This window comes from Thalassophryne amazonica, chromosome 17 (assembly GCF_902500255.1).
Source record: "Thalassophryne amazonica chromosome 17, fThaAma1.1, whole genome shotgun sequence".
In the NCBI taxonomy this organism is placed as follows: Eukaryota; Metazoa; Chordata; class Actinopteri; order Batrachoidiformes; family Batrachoididae; genus Thalassophryne; species Thalassophryne amazonica.
This window is the reverse complement of record NC_047119.1, coordinates 2,775,443-2,798,375: the sequence shown is the minus strand read 5'-3', so window position 1 is coordinate 2,798,375 and position 22,933 is coordinate 2,775,443. Positions and strand designations below refer to the sequence as shown.

General features: G+C 39.5%; 1 protein-coding gene across 1 annotated transcript in view; it reads right to left on the bottom strand.

Moving 5' to 3' along the window:
• Nucleotides 1–14,918: 14,918 nt before the first annotated feature.
• The window catches only part of LOC117529566 (N-lysine methyltransferase KMT5A-A-like), a 31,972-nt gene continuing 23,957 nt past the window's right edge, over nucleotides 14,919–22,933 (bottom strand). Inside the window, exons 6-7 of the mRNA XM_034192388.1 lie at nucleotides 22,367–22,557; nucleotides 14,919–16,422 (exon numbers count right to left, since the gene is read on the bottom strand). Of these exons, the coding sequence (XP_034048279.1) occupies nucleotides 16,212–16,422; nucleotides 22,367–22,557 (402 nt within the window). The 3' untranslated portion in view covers nucleotides 14,919–16,211. The remainder of the gene's footprint in view (nucleotides 16,423–22,366; nucleotides 22,558–22,933) is intronic.

Below are 22,933 nucleotides of genomic sequence, written 5' to 3'. Positions count from 1 at the left end.
TACTGCATCAGTCTACACAGAATAATGATATGCATTTGTTAATATTATTATATTGCTATTTTATCTGCTAATTTCAATATTACTTCTTTTACATTTATTTATTCCCAAGTGCTTGATGTGCTGGTGTTTGTACTGAATATTAAAGCTACAGTGTGTAAGATTTAGGGGTGTTTATTAGCAGAAATGGAAAATAACATTCATAACCATCTGTTCTTTGGTATATAATTACCTAAAAGCAGAAGAAGAAGAATACCATAGTATCATACTGAATTGCAGCTTCTTATTTTCTATTTAAATTTTTGGTGTAATTTCTTTGCATCATGTTGAATCGTATCACATCATATCGTCAGCATCATCATGTATCGGTATATGTATCGTATCGCTGGTAGTGTATCAAGATGCGTATTGAATCGTTGTCAGTGATGAGATTCACATGCCTACCAGGTAGGGGTCAATGAACGATTACACAGGGGTCAACGTCATTATTTGTCAGTTCATAAAGGTTCCTACAATGTATAGTTTAGAAATTTTAGATGATCTATGACTGAATTTTATGGATTTATGATGTTAAAAACAGTAAAAATGGTTACAGAGGTTAATTTCAGTTTGCACAGGGGTCAAAAGTCAAAGTTGCTCCAACTGTGGTTAAAGAAAGTGATGTAAATTACTTGTTAAACTAACAGAGGCATACTGAACATCGCCTGAGGCCAAAGGCCAAACAAAAAAAAAAGAATCCTCCTCGGCCATCCGCCTCATCCGCCATGAGGACCTCCAGAACCAAAGGCCATTTTGAATGGTTGCATGATGCGGTCTAAAATTTCGTGGGGGAAGAATTGATTCGGTCTCAGCAACGTCACTTGCAGTTTTCTTCTGCGTCAGGTCAGCCGCTGGCATGACAATACGCAGCTGTCAATGCATTTTATCATGTGTATGTGGGAGTGGTATTTGCTCTTGAATCCCAGATTTCAGTGATTATTTGTTTGAATTTTGTTATATTTCTGTTGTTGGGGCCTTAGTGTGGCCTTCAACTATTCACAGGGTTTGGATAATATCACCAGAGAGCGATATAAAAGGAAATTAGCAGCAGCAGGACTGACATCTTGTCCGTATCAAGACGAAGCTGGATGAAGGAAAAATGATCCCACACAACGGCCAGATGTTCAGTATCCTGATATTATACAAATGATGAATGTTTATGAGTTCAATGTTATGAATATTTCATGAGGTGAAAGCTGGAACAAACCATTCAACGAGGTGAAGCAGAGTTGAATGGTTTGTTCCAAAACAAACAAAATCGTGGGATAATGCAGTCTGCAACCTCACCACTAGATGGCACTATGTCCTATACACTGTAGCTTTAAGGATGAAATGATCAGACTGGAGAAATGATGAGATTATTCATGCTCACACAAAGGTTGTGACTATCAACAAAGGTCACATGTATTTGTCCCTTTTTGTTGCGACTCTGTAATTTGATTATCCAGCCTCTTTCTGCCTCTGATTCTTTTCTGAATTTTAAACTTTGTAGACTTTTCTGTTCAGTTTTTATGTTGTATTTAGTTATTTTCTTGGTTCCTTGGAGATGTTTAATTTGTCGGCCACTTTTGTGCAACTCCATTGTTGGTTTTACAGTATCTCCTTTACTGCAGAGCACCTGATTAAATTTGCCCTCTATCAGATGTTGATGCTCCGTTAAGGGTGAAAATTGGTGCGCTCCTATTCACCGTTCCTCCAGTCACAGAGCTCTTGGTTTTGATTTCCAGGACTGATTACATTTGACCACAGGAGTCATCTCAGATAATTAACTCCAGCTCGTATAGTCAAACTTGGGTTTCATAGAACAAAATAAACTGGATTTATGTGGCCAGGATCAGTAGATCCTGGATCAACCAGTTGATCTTGGATCATTTAAGTAATTTGTGAAGAACAGGGCTCAAATGGCAAAAATACCCCATTGTCACTGAGGTGATGCATAATTTTAATAAAAAATAAATAAGCTCAGTTTGTTTTAAGTCAAAAGGAGCTGGTGATGGCCACGCCCCTTCTCCCTTCAGAGCATCATACTCCCGCACAGAGTGTGCACGTTAGCGTCACTACACGTGTCTCACAAGGCAAACATGATACAAACGTGTGACATATGTCAGATGTCTGAAATGATGGTTCAGGCCTAAAATGATTTCATTTGTTTATTTTTCTTTTTTTCTGCTTCTACATGCTAAGTCAGATAATTATGGGCCAGATGAAGAATGTGAACCCTCACATATATTTAAATTTAAAATGGAGATAAATAGAATTTTTGCACATTCTGCTATTTCTTCTATGCCAAATGTTTGAGCTAAGTGCAGCACATAAATAAGGGACATATATATATATATACACGAGGTCTATTAGAAAAGTATCCGACCTTATTATTTTTTTCAAAAACCATATGGATTTGAATCACGTGTGATTACATCAGACATGCTTGAACCCTCGTGGGCATGCGAGAGTTTTTTCACGCCTGTCGGTTACGTCATTCGCCTGTGGGCAGTCTTTGAGTGAGGAGTCGCCCACCCGCTCGTCGATTTTTTTCATTGTTTAGGAATGGCTCAGAGACTGTTGCTTTGTTTGATAAAAAATTTTTCAAAGCTGTAAGGCACAACTGAGTGGACACCATTCAATAAATTCAGCTGGTTTTCGGTAAAAATTTTAACGGCTGATGAGAGATTTTGGTCTGGTAGTGTCGCTTTAAGGACGGCCCACGGCGCCTGACGGCGATCTGCGCTTCGAGGCGGCAGCGTCTCGCCGTTTCAAGTTGAAAACGTCCACATTTCAGGCTCTGTTGACCCAGTAAGTCGTCAGAGAACAGAGAACTTTCAGAAGAAGTCGGCATGAGGAGTTTATTCGGACATTCCATTGTTAACGGACATTTTGTAATGAAAGAACGTGCGGGCAGAGTCGCATGTCGGGCCGGACCCGACCGCGGGGGGTCGCGACAGGAAAAACACCTCCGTTGGAAACCTTAACGGACAAGTTGGAACATGCCCAAGCTGTTAAACAATTTCTCAGTTACTCACTTGTTGAAAGCCATCAAAAGCCGCCTGAATTTTACAAATGGTTTTCAACACGGAGGTGTTTTTCCTGTCGCGGCGCACAGATTCACCGAGTCGTCACAGAAATGACTCGGCGAATTTGCGCGCACGTCTTTCATTAAAAAATGTCCTTAAACAGTGGAATGTCCACATAAAGTCCTCATGCCGGCCTCTTCTGAATCTTCTCTGTTCTCTCACGATGTCCTGGGTGAATTAAGCCTTAAATTAGGATGTTTTCAGGTCGAAACAGGCCGACGACGGCGCCTGGAAGCGCTGCGCGACGTCCCGCTCTGTGGGAAGTCCTTACAGCGACAGAAACACCCCATAATCTCTCATCAGCCGTTAAACTTTTCACCGAAAACCAGCTTAATTTCTCAAATAGTGTCCACTCGGATATTCCTCACAGGTCCAGAAAAAATTTTGATAAAGCAACGCGCGCCGTCTCGAGCAGCGTGTGAAACAAAGGAATTCAGCCGAGAGGGCGGGACCACATCTCACTCAAGGCCTGCCCACAGGGAAATGACATCACCGACACGCATGAAAAAACTCACGCATGTGCACGAGGGTTCAAGCATGATTGGTGTAATCGCACGTCAATCAAATCCATATAGTTTTTTAAAAAAATAAAAAGGTCGGATAGTTTTCTAATAAACCTCGTATATATATATATATATATATATATATATATATATATATATATATATATATATGAAAATTCAGTACGGTATATCTTATATATTGTAATCCAATTCTAAGGTGGAACTATGCTAGTATATAAAAGTATATCTAAATATCTAAAAAAGACGAGTAAAATAAGAGTAGAAAAGAGGAGAGCCACTTAGGTGCCTGGTCTTGAGAACCAGGGATGGTGCGTGCGTGTGTGTGTGTATGTATATTATATATATATAGAGAGAGAGAGAGGGGGGGGGGGGGGGGGGGGGTACGGTGCACCCGAAAGTATTCACAGCGCTTCACTTTTTCCAAATTTTATGTTCCAACCTTATTCCCACATGGACTAAATTCATTTTTTTCCCTTCAAGGTTCTACTCACAACAAAAGTTTTTTGGGTTTTTTTTTTTTGCAAATTGATTAAAAATAAAAAACTAAGAAATCACATGTCCATAAGTATTCACAGTTTTTGCTCAGCACTTTGTTGATGCTCCTTTGGCAGCAGTTCCAGCCTCAAGTCTTTTTGAATATGATGTCAGAAGCTTGGTGCACCTATCTTTGGGCAGTTTGGTCCATTCCTCTTTGCAGCACCTCTCAAGCTCCATCAGGTTGGATGGGGAGCATCTCTGCAGAGATTTTCAGATCTCTCCAGAGATGTTCAGTCGGATTCAGGTCTGGACTCTGGCTGGGCCACTCAAGGACATTCACAGAGTTGTCCTGAAGCCACTCCTTTGACATCTTGGCTGTGTGCTCAGGGTCATTGTGGCCACTCTACTATGCAGGCCTGATTGGTGGATTACTGCAGAGATGGTTGTACTTCTGGAAGGTTCCCCTCTCCATAGAGGAATGCTGGAGCTCTGACAGAGTGACCATCAGGTTCTTGGTCACCTCCCTGACTAAGGTCCTTCTCCCCGATCTCTCAGTTTAGACGGGCATCCAGCTCTAGGAAGAGTCCTGGTGGATCTGAACTTCTTCCATTTAGAGATGATGGAGGCCACTGTGCTCATTGGGACCTTCAAAGCAGCAGAAATGTTTCTGTTTTGTGCCTCCAGACAATCCTGTCTCAGAGGTCTACAGACAATTCCTTTGACTTCATGCTTGGTTTGTGCTCTGACTGTCAACTGTGGGACCTTATATGTAGACAGGTGTGTGTCTTTCCAAATCATGTCCAATCAATTGAATTGATCCCAGGTGGACTCCAATTAAGCTGTAGAAACATCTCAAGGATGATCAGTGGAAACATGAGACACCTGAGCTCAATTTTGAGCTTCATGGCAAAGACTGTTAATACTTATGGACATGTGATTTCTTGGGCTTTTTTTTTTTTAATAAATTTGCAAAAATCTCAAAACCTTTTGTCACATTGTCATTATGGGGTATTGTGTGTAGAATTTTGATGAAAAAATTTTTTGTACATTTTTGAATAAAACTATAACATAAAAAATGTGGGGAAAAGTGCAGTGTGTGATTATGTTGCTGGTTTGCTGTATATAATAATGTGCACTCAAAATGCAGTATGGTTTCGTCAGATGCCAAAAATTTTGACAAACGTGTGTGTGCACTTCACTGTGCACCAAAAGGCCTCAGACATGAACACTTTGGATATAACGATCTGTGCAGTGCATGAAAAGGAAAACTGGAATGTTGCTTAAATGATGTTGACTGTGTTAAAAAGTGAACAGGAAAAATGGACAGGCTCCAAAATTGCCTCTTTTTTTTTATCAGAAAGTGTAGCTGATTGTTGTTATTATTTTTTTTTAATGTTACTTTTCCAGCTTCTGGTTTATTCTGATTTTTTTCCCCCTGATAACATCATTTGTCCAGCCCTACAGAAGTGGAATCATGATGATTTTGTTTCCTGACAGCTGTGTTGCGGGAGCAGCCCTCCTCATCACGCTGTCTGGGTGATTTGAAGCACGATAACTGAACGTTAACTTTTCTGTATAACAACCAGAATATGGCACTATAAAGGGAGGCTGTGTCACCTGCACTGTGGATTTGAGCACAAACGCTTCATCCTGCAGTTCTTTATGACCTCATTCTTTGATGTTTTTTTTATATTGTTAAAATATACAAATGTATCTATGATTTTGCTTATTAAGTTGTCATATATTGAAATATTAAAATCCTGTGTCATGTTTGAGGTGTTTCTCACTTCCACGTCACTGTCACGTATTATAACTGATCATGTTAAAGGGAGTTTTTCCTTCCCACTGTAGCCAAGTGCTTGCTCATAGGGGGTCGTTTTGACCGTTGGGGTTTTTTCTGTAATTATTGTATGGCCTTGCCTTACAATATAAAGCGCCTTGGGGCAACTGTTTGTTGTGATTTGGCGCTATATAAAAAAAAATTGATTGATTGATTGATGTTTCAGAAGAGACAAACATAATAAAGAAAAGCTGCTGCTTCAATGTGTCATCTGTCAAATCTGCACTTTGCTTTAGTTTGAAATTGCATGAAAAAAAATAAAAAGATGGATGGGAACTCAGCTGGATGTTAGGTTTCTAAACCGAGCCTGATCTTGATCCATGTCTTAGAGGAGGTTTAATGGTTAAGGCCTTGAGACCAGAGGATCCTCAGTTCAAATCCCAGCCTGACTGGAAAATCACTAAGGGCCCTTGGGCAAGGTCCTTAATCCCCTAGTTGCTCCCAGTGTGTAGTGAGTGCCTCGTATGGCAGCAGCCTGACATCGGGGTGAATGTGAGGCATTATTGTGAAGCGCTTTGAGCGTCTGACGCAGATGGAAAAATGTGATATAAATGCAGTCCATTTAACATTTCTCTGACAATAAATGTTGCACTTAAATTCAGATACACAAAAATAAGATGAGCTGTACAGAGCTCAAGCAGGAAATACAGAAAAATTATTTGGAAAAATGGTTTAACCATTAAAGACATAGCAAATGTTTTTCTATTGAAACAGATAAAGGCAGGAAGAGCATGCAGGTGTTGGTGTGGAGCATAGAATCAATTCACCTAAACCTCCTTTACGTAATAAGACCATTCTTGGAATAAAACTAATTTATATATATATACTCAACAAAAATATAAACGCAACACTTTTGGTTTTGCTCCCATTTTGTATGAGATGAACTCAAAGATCTAAAACTTTTTCCACATACACAATATCACCATTTCCCTCAAATATTGTTCACAAACCAGTCTAAATCTGTGATAGTGAGCACTTCTCCTTTGCTGAGATAATCCATCCCACCTCACAGGTGTGCCATATCAAGATGCTGATTAGACACCATGATTAGTGCACAGGTGTGCCTTAGACTGCCCACAATAAAAGGCCACTCTGAAAGGTGCAGTTTTATCACACAGCACAATGCCACAGATGTCGCAAGATTTGAGGGAGCGTGCAATTGGCATGCTGACAGCAGGAATGTCAACCAGAGCTGTTGCTCGTGTATTGAATGTTCATTTCTCTACCATAAGCCGTCTCCAAAGGCGTTTCAGAGAATTTGGCAGTACATCCAACCAGCCTCACAAACGCAGACCACGTGTAACCACACCAGCCCAGGACCTCCACATCCAGCATGTTCACCTCCAAGATCATCTGAGACCAGCCACTTGGACAGCTGCTGGAACAATCGGTTTGCATAACCAAAGAATTTCTGCACAAACTGTCATAAACTGTCTCAGGGAAGCTCATCTGCATGCTCGTCGTCCTCATGGGGGTCTCGACCTGACTCCAGTTCGTCGTCGTAACCGACCTGTGTGGGCAAATGCTCACATTCGCTGGCGTTTGGCATGTTGGAGAGGTGTTCTCTTCAACTCTATCCGAAGGAGATGTGTTGCACTGCATGAGGCAAATGGTGGTCACACCAGATACTGACTGGTACCCCCCCCCCCCAATAAAACAAAACTGCACCTTTCAGAGTGGCCTTTTATTGTGGGCAGTCTAAGGCACACCTGTGCACTAATCATGGTGTCTAATCAGCATCTTGGTATGGCACACCTGTGAGGTGAGATGGATTATCTCAGCAAAGGAGAAGTGCTCACTATCACAGATTTAGACTGGTTTGTGAACAATATTTGAGGGAAATGGTGATATTGTGTATGTGGAAAAAGTTTTAGATCTTTGAGTTCATCTCATACAAAATGGGAGCAAAACCAAAAGTGTTGCGTTTATATTTTTGTTGAGTATATATGTATACACACACACATACACACAGATGTCGAGATCTCTTCAGTTTTTTTTCTGACACCAATTTGATCAGCTATGAGAGTTTTGGGGAACCAAAGGCATCAATCTGATTAGAAAACTAGGACTCAATATAGATAAATTCTGATGAAAAGAAGATTAGGCCTAAAATTCTACACATAAATAAACTAACAACAAATACTGAATTTGATTATAAATGGATTAAAATTCCACAGATTGGATTGTGTGTGTCTACAAATATTGAACTTGAAAAAAAAATAAACAACAAATATTGAATTTGATTATAATTTAAAATTCTACAAAACATGTAATCATTTCAGTGTCTCCAAAACCTCTGAAGGTTTTGGTAACAATCACACACCACTTCCTAGGAGTTCCTCTGCTGTTAAAAGTGACAGTATAAATCACACACACACACACACACACACACTGCTCCTCCTGTGGGGTGGAAAATTAAATGCTTTTGTCATTTTAAATCACCTTCCAGATAAATGTTGTTCTGGCTGAAGGAGATGATGGTTATATTTATTCATTCAGTCTGGGACTCTGGCGAGAGCGGTCGCATCTCCTCATGTTTGTCTCCATCTCTGCCTCAACCTTCAAAGTCCCAACTTCACCAGACTGAGAATTCTTCGAACTGCATTTGGAACAACCATGGAATTGAGCTGGTCTCTCAACACTTTTGACCCCATCTTTTCAACAAGGAAATCAGGGTTGGGGGACCCTGCCTGCCCAGAAGGACCCTATCCTGCGGGCTATGTTCTCAATGCCTGGAAGAATTGGCACCTAGTGTGTTTGGGGCCACTCTGTGGAAGACATCAAGGATTTATTCTTATTTGTCTTGATGGCAGGAGGGCTTCTGCTACCAGGATTAGGCGCTGCCCTGATCTATCAGAAAATTGGCAAGACGGCTGTCACCAAAACCACAATCCCTCATCTGGTCCGTCATGATTACTGAGGTTGGCAAGGCTGTAGAATCTCAGACTGAGAACTTAAATGCAAGATGGAAACCATCTCAGAGCAGTTGTCTGCCCTGCAAAGGAATTAATGTTGGAGACCAGTGAACATTCACACAGTTGGATCTGGACAGTTAAGAGAAGCCGTACTGGAGTTCTGTGCTTCTCTGCCTAACCCAAACACGGCAGCCTTATCAGCTATCGAAGGTCAAAATGCCCCGCTTGTTTTCCTCCAGAAAGATTTCAACGGCCCTGGGGACGCACATGGTTCCCTCTTCATCTGCCCTCCCCCACAGTCTGCGGTTGTCGACAAGGCCGCCTCGGACTCTACGTGTACACGGACAGAGTCTGACATTGAACCACCTGCACACATGGATGCATGCTCCCCCCACCCCGGCCTCCGCACTTGCCAATCCTTCCCCTTCGGGGAGCCATGCAGCACAGCTGCAGCAGCTCCCCCCAAAGCTCGGCTGAGGGGCGTGGCTGCTGCGCCCCTCCACACCCACATTGCCTCACTTTGGCTGACGGCCTGTTTCAAAGTTTAGTGTACGTAAACAATTAAATGTACAGTAGTGTTCAGAATAATAGTGGTGCTATGTGACTAAAAAGATTAATCCAGGTTTTGAGTATATTTCTTATTGTTACATGGGAAACAAGGTACCAGTAGATTCAGTAGATTCTCACAAATCCAACAAGACCAAGCATTCATGATATGCACACTCTTAAGGCTATGAAATTGGGCTATTAGTAAAAAAAAGTAGAAAAAGGGGTGTTCACAATAATAGTAGTGTGGCATTCAGTCAGTGAGTTTGTCTATTTTGTGGAACAAACAGGTGTGAATCAGGTGTCCCCTATTTAAGGATGAAGCCAGCACCTGTTGAACATGCTTTTCTCTTTGAAAGCCTGAGGAAAATGGGACGTTCAAGACATTGTTCAGAAGAACAGCGTAGTTTGATTAAAAAGTTGATTGGAGAGGGGAAAACTTATACGCAGGTGCAAAAAATTATAGGCTGTTCATCTACAATGGTCTCCAATGCTTTAAAATGGACAAAAAAAAAAACAGAGACGCGTGGAAGAAAACAGAAAACAACCATCAAAATGGATAGAAGAATAACCAGAATGGCAAAGGCTCACCCATTGATCAGCTCCAGGATGATCAAAGACAGTCTGGAGTTACCTGTAAGTGCTGTGACAGTTAGAAGACGCCTGTGTGAAGCTAATTTATTTGCAAGAATCCCCCACAAAGTCCCTCTGTTAAATAAAAGACATGTGCAGAAGAGGTTACAATTTGCCAAAGAACACATCAACTGGCCTAAAGAGAAATGGAGGAATATTTTGTGGACTGATGAGAGTAAAATTGTTCTTTTTGGGTCCAAGTTCCGCAGACAGTTTGTGAGACGACCCCCAAACTCTGAATTCAAGCCACAGTGTTGACAGTGAAGCATGGTGGTGCAAGCATCATGATATGGGCATGTTTCTCCTACTATGGTGTTGGGCTTATATATCGCATACCATATCATGGATCAGTTTGGATATGTCAAAATACTTGAAGAGATCATGTTGCCTTATGCTGAAGAGGACATGCCCTTGAAATGGGTGTTTCAACAAGACAATGACCCCAAGCACACTAGTAAACCAGCAAAATCTTGGTTCCAAACCAACAAAATTAATGCCTCACAGATGTGAAGAAATCATGAAAAACTGTGGTTATACAACTAAATACTACAACCCCTGGCAAAAATTATGGAATCACCGGCCTCGGAGGATGTTCATTCAGTTGTTTAATTTTGTAGAAAAAAAGCAGATCACAGACATGACACAAAACTAAAGTCATTTCAAATGGCAACTTTCTGGCTTTAAGAAACACTATAAGAAATCAGGAAAAAAAAAACTGTGGCAGTCAGTAACGGTTACTTTTTTAGACCAAGCAGAGGGAAAAAAATATGGAATCACTCAATTCTGAGGAAAAAATGATGGAATCATGAAAAACAAAAGAACGCTCCAACACATCACTAGTATTTTGTTGCACCACCTCTGGCTTTTATAACAGCTTGCAGTCTCTGAGGCATGGACTTAATGAGTGACAAACAGTACTCTTCATCAATCTGGCTCCAACTTTCTCTGATTACTGTTGCCAGATCAGCTTTGCAGGTTGGAGCCTTGTCATGGACCATTTTCTTCAACTTCCACCAAAGATTTTCAATTGGATTAAGATCCGGACTATTTGCAGGCCATGACATTGACCCTATGTGTCTTTTTGCAAGGAATGTTTTCACAGTTTTTGCTCTATGGCAAGATGCATTATCATCTTGAAAAATGATTTCATCATCCCCAAACATCCTTTCAATTGATGGGATAAGAAAAGTGTCCAAAATATCAACGTAAACTTGTGCATTTATTGATGATGTAATGACAGCCATCTCCCCAGTGCCTTTACCTGACATGCAGCCCCATATCATCAATGACTGTGGAAATTTACATGTTCTCTTCAGGCAGTCATCTTTATAAATCTCATTGGAACGGCACCAAACAAAAGTTCCAGCATCATCACCTTGCCCAATGCAGATTCGAGATTCATCACAGAATATGACTTTCATCCAGTCATCCACAGTCCACGATTGCTTTTCCTTAGCTCATTGTAACCTTGTTTTTTCTGTTTAGGTTGTTAATGATTGCTTTCGTTTAGCTTTTCTGTATGTAAATCCCATTTCCTTTAGGCGGTTTCTTACAGTTCGGTCACAGACGTTGACTCCAGTTTCCTCCCATTCGTTCCTCATTTGTTTTGTTGTGCTTTTTCGATTTTTGAGACATATTGCTTTAAGTTTTCTGTCTTGACGCTTTGATGTCTTCCTTGGTCTACCAGTATGTTTGCCTTTAACAACCTTCCCATGTTGTTTGTATTTGGTCCAGAGTTTAGACACAGCTGACTGTGAACAACCAACATCTTTTGCAACATTGCGTGATGATTTACCCTCTTTTAAGAGTTTGATAATCCTCTCCTTTGTTTCAATTGACATCTCTCGTGTTGGAGCCATGATTCATGTCAGTCCACTTGGTGCAACAGCTCTCCAAGGTGTGATCACTCCTTTTTAGATGCAGACTAACGAGCAGATCTGATTTGATGCAGGTGTTAGTTTTGGGGATGAAAATTTACAGGGTGATTCCATAATTTTTTCCTCAGAATTGAGTGAGTCCATATTTTTTTTCCCTCTGCTTGGTCTAAAAAAGTAACCGTTACTGACTGCCACAATTATTTTTCTTGATTTTTTATAGTGTTTCTTAAAGCCAGAAAGTTGCCATTTGAAATGACTTTAGTTTTGTGTCATGTCTGTGATCTGCTTTTTTTTTCTACAAAATTAAACAACCGAGTGAACATCCTCCGAGGCCGGTGATTCCATAATTATTGCCAGGGGTTGTATTCAAAACCTGGATTAATCTTTTTAGTCACATAGCACTACTATTATTCTGAACACTACTGTACATGTGCAGTTGTTTTAATTCTGATGTGTGCCATTATGTTCAATTAGTAATAATTGTGGATTAATTGCTGTATTTTTGTCTGAGATAATTGGGTGTGAACATAATTTTGTTGCACTTGTTGTAATGACAATAAATCATCATTCATTCATTCCAGATCCTATCAGCTGTGTTCTAAGAACTGAAGAGACGGATTTGAGGCAGCCGCTTACACGCACAATCTTACGAAGAGCTACACAAATAACTACATTTCGTGCATTACATTAAGTGGAATACACAGTTTATTTCACTGTGGTCTTCACAGTTTTCATGTTTCTCACCTTCATGTAAAAATGCATCAGTTACACACTTTGGTGAATTGCATATTAGGACTTTATTGATCAACATTTCAACCCCAGCATTAAGATTTATGAAGCGCTACAACAGCAAAGATTTATCGAAAATAGCCAATTTTGCTGCTTAGATATTATTGCAATAATTCAAGTTTTTTTTTCTAATAAAGACTTGGATCAAAAAATGGAAATAATGGACATGAACGGTCAAAATAAACGATGGACTGTACTGAAACTTGTTTGCTTGTATACATGTGTAGTATGAAGCTAAGATTTGTGAACTTATAAATAACACTTGACATGTTAAAAAGATAATCCCAGTGAAGCTGATAATACAGTCAATGTGCCTGAAACTAACAAGTAATTTTTTTTTTAATCCAAACATCTCTGCAACTTTAAGAATACCAGTGGATGGAGCTGGACTACATCAGGAATCTGTATTATATATATTAAACTTAATTTAGAAACAAATTTGCTACATACGGTAAGAGTGGACATTAAGTTTTCAATACTTCACAAGTCCCATGATACCCACAGAATAAAAATAAACTGAAAAGCACTTTAATACTTACATGTAGTACTTATGAAAAGTACAAGTTACATAAACGTGTTATTCTCCTACAAGGAATGACATTTATTGTATGTACACTGATGACTTTCTTGCTACTTCATTAAGAGTAAACCAGATTTTATATCATCATACTGAACCCCAATTTATATTAATGTTACATACTTACTTAAATTTTGTTTTGCCCGATCAAATTTTGATCAATAAACTGGGCAAAACAGCGTCAGCCATCCAAGGCACGCTATCGTGTGGGCTACTTAAAATGCCGTCACTGTCGTACTTGTTACGACCGCCACTGTAATAAATGTTAATGTTACAAACATCAATGCCACTTTCCACGAACATAAACTCAAACCTTACTGCGGTAAGTGTTGCTAGAATCACCAGTGATTTTCCTGAATATAAGTGTAAATTTGTGGGCAATTTTCCTTCACCTGCTATTATCATAATTATTAATAAAGTGACTGTTACCTGACTGACAAACTCATTCATTGGAGGCATTAGTGCAGTGATGAGCACAGTTCAGCTAATCTGCTAACACATTAGCAATGCTAACATCTTATTTACAGATTAGCTTTTCAGCTAACACTGAAATGCATTTGCGAACCAATTATTTTCCACAGAAATGTAATTCCACTAACCAAGTCAGCAAATCGTATTTTTCCACTACGGTTTTTGCCGTGAAAATCAGTGTGCGACAACTACAGGTAAAGATGAGAGCAATGACGGGCACATGAGGTCCACGTGGCTTTTTGAGTGATTCGCCCAAATTAACTGGTCTGAAAAGAAGCCAAGTGGTTGATGGTGTTTTTTGTGACGCTCCACTGTGCAGCAGCTCATCTGGGAGGAATCCAGACATCAGACCACAGATTCCCACACAAAGAACCTCAAAGCCAACAGCAACTCTACCAGCAAACAGCCTCGCGTGGATCTCATGCACCTCCAGAGCTCGCCATATTTCAAAATGGCTACACGAATACGCAAAACAGACATCGTGTGACGGCAATATATATATTTTTTAATCACCTGCTCTTGGCATGTTAAACCTTTCAGCAAACCTCCATGTTTATGCTACATCTTTAACTTTTAGCTCCATTTTTCAGGCTTTTAGAGTCTCATAAAACAAGCAAAGCTAAATTCATATAGTTATTAGTTACCTGCTAGTGATAGTTTCAACTCAATGTTTTAGCAGTTTAACGGTTTGCATCATTACAGTTAACATTTCAGACGGGATTAGCAGTTAATGCTAACTTTTAGTTCCGCTGTACTCACCACTGCGTTACTGACATTAACTAGCATTTATTATAGTAACAGTTTAGTGAGTTGTGCTTTTGTGCCAGATGTAATTATTAAAATCATGACCATTATTACCACAACTGCTGCAACACGCACACAGAACTTAAAACATCACGTAGTTATACAGTGAAAATGAATTGTTGGACCAACTTTAAAAAAAACAAAAAAAACAAGAAAGTGCTTCAACTGGTACTGCTCATGATTTAGAATGATCCACATTAACTTGGTGTTTATGCCAATTTGTTCACTTAGGTTTGACAAACTTAGTAAGTGTTACCAAGTGAAGCAATGTAACGTTTCTCTTTTCCCCATATACATATGACACTAACAGCTGTGTGTAAAATAATTATGATAATGGAACTAAAAGTTCCAGTTTTAGGTTTGTCTGTTTAAAGGAGACCAGTTGATTTGTCATGAAAGACAGATTGCACAAAACATCTCGAACATGAAACACTGCCTTAAATATCTGGGGGAAAAATCTCAACTTTTTCCACATTCAGTTCGAGTTTGAGAACAAAATAAAAAGCAAAAGAAAAATGTGACCTGCTGGCAGCTCAGCTGCTGAATACTTCCTGTAGTTATCCATTTGTTTCCATTGGAAGAACAGTTATTTTTAGCCTCTTAAAGATGTTATACAGCTGAAACTGAACATGTTTGCCAAACTCACGGCCCAGACGAGTTCTGGTCTTTAGCATGTAGATTTCACACATAAAAAAAAAAACAAACAAAAAAAAATGTACAATTTGGGAAGCATACCATGTACATGTATTTCATGAAAGACCCTTAAACTATTTCATATAAAGTGCAGTTAAGTAGTATCAGTTAACCATCTTACAATTCACTGAAGTCAGAAGATATTAAGACACGATAGCAGCAAAAACACTGAATTATTTAAGTAAGTCAAAATGATGCAGATTTATCCAGTTTAGTCTTAATGATCTGTATGCATTTAAATTTAATTGGAATAAACAATCATCCTTTGAATGCTTTTACTATATCATTTAAATGACAGCATTTTTAAAAATCAAATTACAGTATTCATTAAACAATAGTTTTGGTAATCAGCCACTGTGTAACAGTTTGGAACATGAAGTAATCCATTTATTCAACTGAGCCGTGAGTTTGATAAACTGTTATCCTGCTGATGAACAATAAATTATTAATTGGTTTGTGGGAGCATCTTTACAGGAGCTGTAATAAAATTCCACTGAGCCAAATTTTATTTCATTATATTTTTAAATGGCTTGTAATTTGTATCCGTTGTTCTGGTCTGACTCCACAAATGAGAGTATTGCTCAGTATGAAATAAACTATTAAGAAAAAGCAGTATAAAAACACAGAGCGTTAACCATTACCGACATGCTGTAGAAGCATCAGTCTACAGAAAATACAAAATGTACAAAAGAAATGTGCAGCAAAAACAACCGTCATGAGTCGTATACATATAAATAAATTCAGAGATGTTATCCTACAAGGCAGATGTACCTCAGTTAAAATGTACCCAGCACCACCATCCAGCATCCTTCTTGGCCTTTTGGGGAAAAGACGAAGAGGGGGGGAAAAAAAAAAAAAAAAAAAAAATCCAACAGTACACATTCTGTTTCTAAGGCAGCTTAACACTAGCTAATGAGAAACACAATACATTTCCCTTTTCTTGAAGACGACACCCAGATCAATTTTTGAGCCAAGGGTGCGCGGCGATCGAGGCTTTGCTGCGATCTCCATAGTCATAGAGAAGCTCCTCACCCTCGTCTATGTCTCGAGAGGCAACAAGGATGAGGTGAGGAATGCCGCTGATGTCGTGCAGTTTGGTTTGGCAGTTTCCGTTTTTACTGTGATTGATCAATCTGCCCATCCGACCAGTCTCTTTTGTGGCATCCACACTGGACGGGAACATAAATAAATGAATCAATAAAACTAATACCAGCACAGTAAAACCTGTCAACAGGAATCCTGTAGCGTTTAGTGGAAAAGATTTGGAAAGAAAGAGAAAACGTTCATATTTAACCGAGGCTGTAAAAGTCATCTTGATACTTGAGCCCAAAATATCCCGGGAACAAAGAAGTGCTGTTACTGACCATTTACTGAGCATCTGGAAAGTACAGTAGTGTTCAGAATAATAGTAGTGCTATGTGACTAAAAAGATTAATCCAGGTTTTGAGTATATTTCTTATTGTTACATGGGAAACAAGGTACCAGTAGATTCAGTAGATTCTCAAATCCAACAAGACCAAGCATTCATGATATGCACACTCTTAAGGCTATGAAATTGGGCTATTAGTAAAAAAAAAAAAAGTAGAAAAGGGGGTGTTCACAACAATAGTAGCATCTGCTGTTGACGCTACAAACTCAAACCTTTTATGTTCAAACTGCTTTTTTATCAATCCTGTGAATCACTAAACTAGTATTTAGTTGTATAACCACAGTTTTTCATGATTTCTTCACATCTGCGAGGCATTAATTTTGTTGGTTTGGAACCAAGATTTTGCTGGTTTACTAGTGTGCTTGGGGTCATTGTCTTGTTGAAACACCCATTTCAAGGGCATGTCCTCTTCAGCATAAGGCAACATGACCTCTTCAAGTATTTTGACATATCCAAACTGATCCATGATACCTGGTATGCGATATATAGGCCCAACACCATAGTAGGAGAAACATGCCCATATCATGATGCTTGCACCACCATGCTTCACTGTCTTCACTGTGAACTGTGGCTTGAATTCAGAGTTTGGGGGTCGTCTCACAAACTGTCTGTGGCCCTTGGACCCAATAAGAACAATTTTACTCTCATCAGTCCACAAAGTATTCCTCCATTTCTCTTTAGGCCAGTTGATGTGTTCTCTGGCAAATTGTAACCTCTTCTGCACACGTCTTTTATTTAACAGAGGGACTTTGCGGGGGATTCTTGCAAATAAATTAGCTTCACACAGGCGTCTTCTAACTGTCACAGCACTTATAGGTAACTCCAGACTGTCTTTGATCATCCTGGAGCTGATCAATGGGTGAACCTTTGCCATTCTGGTTATTCTTCTATCCATTTTGATGGTTGTTTTCCATTTTCTTCCACGCGTCTTTTTTTTTTTGTCCATTTTAAAGCATTGGAGATCATTGTAGATGAACAGCCTATAATTTTTTGCACCTGCGTATAACTTTTCCCCTCTCCAATCAACCTTTTAATCAAACTACGCTGTTCTTCTGAACAATGTCTTGAACGTCCCATTTTCCTCAGGCTTTCAAAGAGAAAAGCATGTTCAACAGGTGCTGGCTTCATCCTTAAATAGGGGACACCTGATTCACACCTGTTTGTTCCACAAAATTGACAAACTCACCGACTGAATGCCACACTACTATTATTGTGAACATCCCCTTTTCTTTTTTTTTCTTTTTTTTACTAATAGCCCAATTTCATAGCCTTAAGAGTGTGCATATCATGAATGCTTGGTCTTGTTGGATTTGTGAGAATCTACTGAATCTACTGGGACCTTGTTTCCCATGTAACAATAAGAAATATACTCAAAACCTGGATTAATCTTTTTAGTCACATAATCAATCAATCAATTTTATTTATATAGCGCCAAATCACAACAAACAGTTGCCCCAAGGCGCTTTATATTGTAAGGCAAGGCCATACAATAATTACGTAAAAACCCCAACGGTCAAAACGACCCCCTGTGAGCAAGCACTTGGCGACAGTGGGAAGGAAAAACTCCCTTTTAACAGGAAGAAACCTCCAGCAGAACCAGGCTCAGGGAGGGGCAGTCTTCTGCTGGGACTGGTTGGGGCTGAGGGAGAGAACCAGGAAAAAGACATGCTGTGGAGGGGAGCAGAGATCAATCACTAATGATTAAATGCAGAGTGGTGCATACAGAGCAAAAAGAGAAAGAAACACTCAGTGCATCATGGGAACCCCCCAGCAGTCTAAGTCTATAGCAGCATAACTAAGGGATGGTTCAGGGTCACCTGATCCAGTCCTAACTATAAGCTTTAGCAAAAAGGAAAGTTTTAAGCCTAATCTTAAAAGTAGAGAGGGTGTCTGTCTCCCTGATCTGAATTGGGAGCTGGTTCCACAGGAGAGGAGCCTGAAAGCTGAAGGCTCTGCCTCCCATTCTACTCTTACAAACCCTAGGAACTACAAGTAAGCCTGCAGTCTGAGAGCGAAGCGCTCTATTGGGGTAATATGGTACTATGAGGTCCCTAAGATAAGATGGGACCTGATTATTCAAAACCTTATAAGTAAGAAGAAGAATTTTAAATTCTATTCTAGAATTAACAGGAAGCCAATGAAGAGAGGCCAATATGGGTGAGATATGCTCTCTCCTTCTAGTCCCCGTCAGTACTCTAGCTGCAGCATTTTGAATTAACTGAAGGCTTTTCAGGGAACTTTTAGGACAACCTGATAATAATGAATTAAAATAGTCCAGCCTAGAGGAAATAAATGCATGAATTAGTTTTTCAGCATCACTCTGAGACAAGACCTTTCTAATTTTAGAGATATTGCGCAAATGCAAAAAAGCAGTCCTACATATTTGTTTAATATGCGCATTGAATGACATATCCTGATCAAAAATGACTCCAAGATTTCTCACAGTATTACTAGAGGTTAGGGTAATGCCATCCAGAGTAAGGATCTGGTTAGACACCATGTTTCTAAGATTTGTGGGGCCAAGTACAATAACTTCAGTTTTATCTGAGTTTAAAAGCAGGAAATTAGAGGTCATCCATGTCTTTATGCCTGTAAGACAATCCTGCAGTTTAGCTAATTGGTGTGTGTCCTCTGGCTTCATGGATAGATAAAGCTGGGTATCATCTGCGTAACAATGAAAATTTAAGCAATACCATCTAATAATACTGCCTAAGGGAAGCATGTATAAAGTGAATAAAATTGGTCCTAGCACAGAACCTTGTGGAACTCCATAATTAACCTTAGTCTGTGAAGAAGATTCCCCATTTACATGAACAAATTGTAATCCATTAGATAAATATGATTCAAACCACCGCAGCGCAGTGCCTTTAATACCTATGGCATGCTCTGCATACCCATAGGTATTAAATTACCATTGGACACCACATAGCACTACTATTATTCTGAACACTACTGTATTCACAGCGCTTCACTTTTTCCACATTTTTTTTATGTTACAGCCTTATTCCAAGATGGATGAAATTCACTTTTTCCTTCAAAATTCTACTCAACACCCCATAATGACAACATACAAAAGTGTTTTTGAAATTTATGCATGTTTATTAATGTAGATAAAGTGAAACATTGTGAATACTTTCTGGATACACTGTAAGTGATATAAACTATCAAACTGAAGCTAAATTTACTTATAAAAGAACCTCCCCTGCCTTTCATTATTGGCATCAGGTGATTCCAGTGTGAAAAATGATCAGCTTGATGAACGTCCTGTAAGAGTCATAGTAAATACTGTAACTGTGCATATTTTAGCTGTTCTCCCCATATTAGAAAGCGTATAGTGACATAAAAGTGTCCTCAGAAATGCAGCAGTGCTGCTGTCAAAGGATGAAGAACAAGAAGTGTCACATTCAGCTGCCTAACCCTAATGATGTAAAAGACAGACACAGCTGGCAAACCTAAGTTGTTGGACATTAAAGGAGAATGCTGAACAATTTTAATTGGTCCAGCATTTAGTGTGAACACTGAAATGGTCTCAGGCTGAACAGCTGTACAATGTGAGCGTACAGGACAAGCTAAAATAACTATGTTGAAATGCTTTGTACTGCCACTGCTGCCCTTTCAGCTGCTCACGCTTTGTTCGGGGTTGCCACAGCGGATACAGCCAGATCCACATTGGCACAACTTTGCGCTGGATGCCCTTCCTGACAACTCCAGTTTTACCTGGAGAAGCACACACAGCCTCTGGTCTTCTGAAAAGGTCATCCCAGTACTAACCAGGCTGACACAGAGCAGACCAGCAGATCTTCTTCCATCCACAGCACTGTTCATGAAGATGAGTTCATCTCCAAGTAAGCACTTCAATGCAAGCGTAAGATGCCCCAGCCAGGATCATACGCAGGCTTGTGAGCTCTCCTGTATACTGTGTATCCACTCGCATGCTAACTGGTGTTATGTAGTCTTTAATACATAGAGTTTATTCACTGGCCATGACTCAGCAGTATACTGGGACTGTACTGTCCATCCTAATGGTGGAACTGATGCGGTATGTCTGTAGGCCTGCCTGCGATGGATTGTACATACAGAACGATGAAGACATGGCTAAACAGTTCCATATAGAAGACACAGAATGTCCAGTGCCCTCAACATCTTTATCTAAAGCAGTTACTAAGACAAACTGGGCACGCTGTGTGACATGTCGAGAGGAAACAAAGAAACTTTGGACAGAACCAACCTATTCCAAAAGGAAGGATGTGGTTATGTCCGATAATCTGCAGAGGTTTAGTGAACTGAGGCAGCTGCCAAGAACGTCGTCACTCAAGAGACTGGATGAAGCAGAAGGAGTTCAAGCTACTTGCTTTGCTAAAACGGGTAAGTGGCATCAGTCTTCAACAAGACCAAGGCTGAGAAAACAGGTCTGAAATCAGACTCTCCTCATCAACATGTTCCTGGAACATATCACTGGAACAAACCATTATCTTGTAACTTGTACAACTTGTAAGAGGCTCTTGATTTGTGGCAACAAGCTAAAGTCAGTGATGCTGTGTTATGTGACCATGACCGTAAAGTCATTTGTAATTCTTCATCTGACAGAACTGTTGATAAAAGTTACCGATAGATTAATTAAAGAAAAAAGTTCTTGGAATTTTTGGTTCATTAAAGTTTAGGTTCTCACACGTACAGGGACTGTCCCTGGAATTATTGGTCTTCCTTACCAGTCACATGTGCCATGAATACCAAGTAACATTTCAGCAATAATTGGTTCAATTTAATGCAACTTACCTTCAATTACATTCTTAAGGCAACAATCGTTAAACTGCATTCTTGGCTCATAATATAGGAGGTCTGAAAATGTTACAGGTACTCAAAAGGCAAAAATTGGCAGCCATTTTTAAAATGGGCACTGCAGCCGTCTCAGGACAAATCCGCAGTGGCCCAATATCCAGATTTCTTCCTAGCATACAAACCTACAAATCTGCCAAATTTGGCGTTTTATAACAAAATGAACAACAGGTTAGCTATGACACCCCACTACATGGACAGCCATCAAATTTCAATGTCACATATGTGCGTTCAAAATGATCTAAATATTTAGCCATTCAATTTAATTTATTACAATTCAAAAACTCCCTTTGATGATTTGAGGAAAAAACCTCAAGCAGACCAAACGCAAAGGGATGACCCTCTGCTTTGGCCAAGCTAGCAAAAAATGTTTACAATACAGAACACAACATAACAACAAAAGCCACAACTTTGTAAACTTAATTCAATACTTTGTTTGTAAACAACAACAACAAAAAAGTGCTGCTCATCAACATTTGACTTGTATGGACTTCGAGAAAAGCTGCTGTGCCACAGCAAGTAGCATGTTTCCTCTGTAGGAAAACTCTCCATGCTTCCCGACACATCTAACGATATTTGAGCCTATTCAGGGACAAGACGTTTCACAAAAAAAATTGTTTTTGTCACAAATGAAAAGTTGAACCCAAAGACGCCCGAAGTTAAAAAATGTTGACGTTTCATTAAACAATCATTTAATTACCAAAACATGTCCATTAAAGTGGAAAATCTTTTTTGTAAAGACCAATCATTTGTAACTGGATGGATTAAAAATGAGAATTAGTTTTCAAGCATGTTGGGTAAGAAAAAGACAAACAAAACACAAAAGTATATGCACTGGTTTGTCATACCAGTATGTTTTGCAGAGATACTGAAAGTAGTACATGTAGCAGCCAGTCGCAGGGTTCTCAGCATATTCCACCTCTCTCTTCTTAGCATCATGGATCTGGAGCAGATCTCCGTGGTACTCCACCACATACTCGCCTTTTTGGAAACATCGCGTGGCAAAGACTGCTCTGCCCTTTCCTTCTATATGCTGCACCTTCAACACAGGAGGAGAAGACTTCCATCACGCCACAGTGAAAAAGCTACAAAAACATAACAGATCGTCACTGCCCATCTACACTCTGCATGTTGTTCTATATACGTATGTGATTTTGATGTTAGACTAAATTTTGCTCACCTTAACTCTTGAAAACCTCGCAACTTATTTTATTTTGATCACTTGAATCAGATGAATTTAACTTTTGACAAAAGCATTTTTAAATGTCAACTTGAATCCTGCACAGAATATGATGTGGTGGAACACTAATAAATTCAGTCAAAATTTTGTCATATCTAAACCTTCTATAAAGACAGAGTTCCTGAAATAAAATTTATTAAAAAAAACCCTCAGATGTTTGAAAAGAAAGAATGAA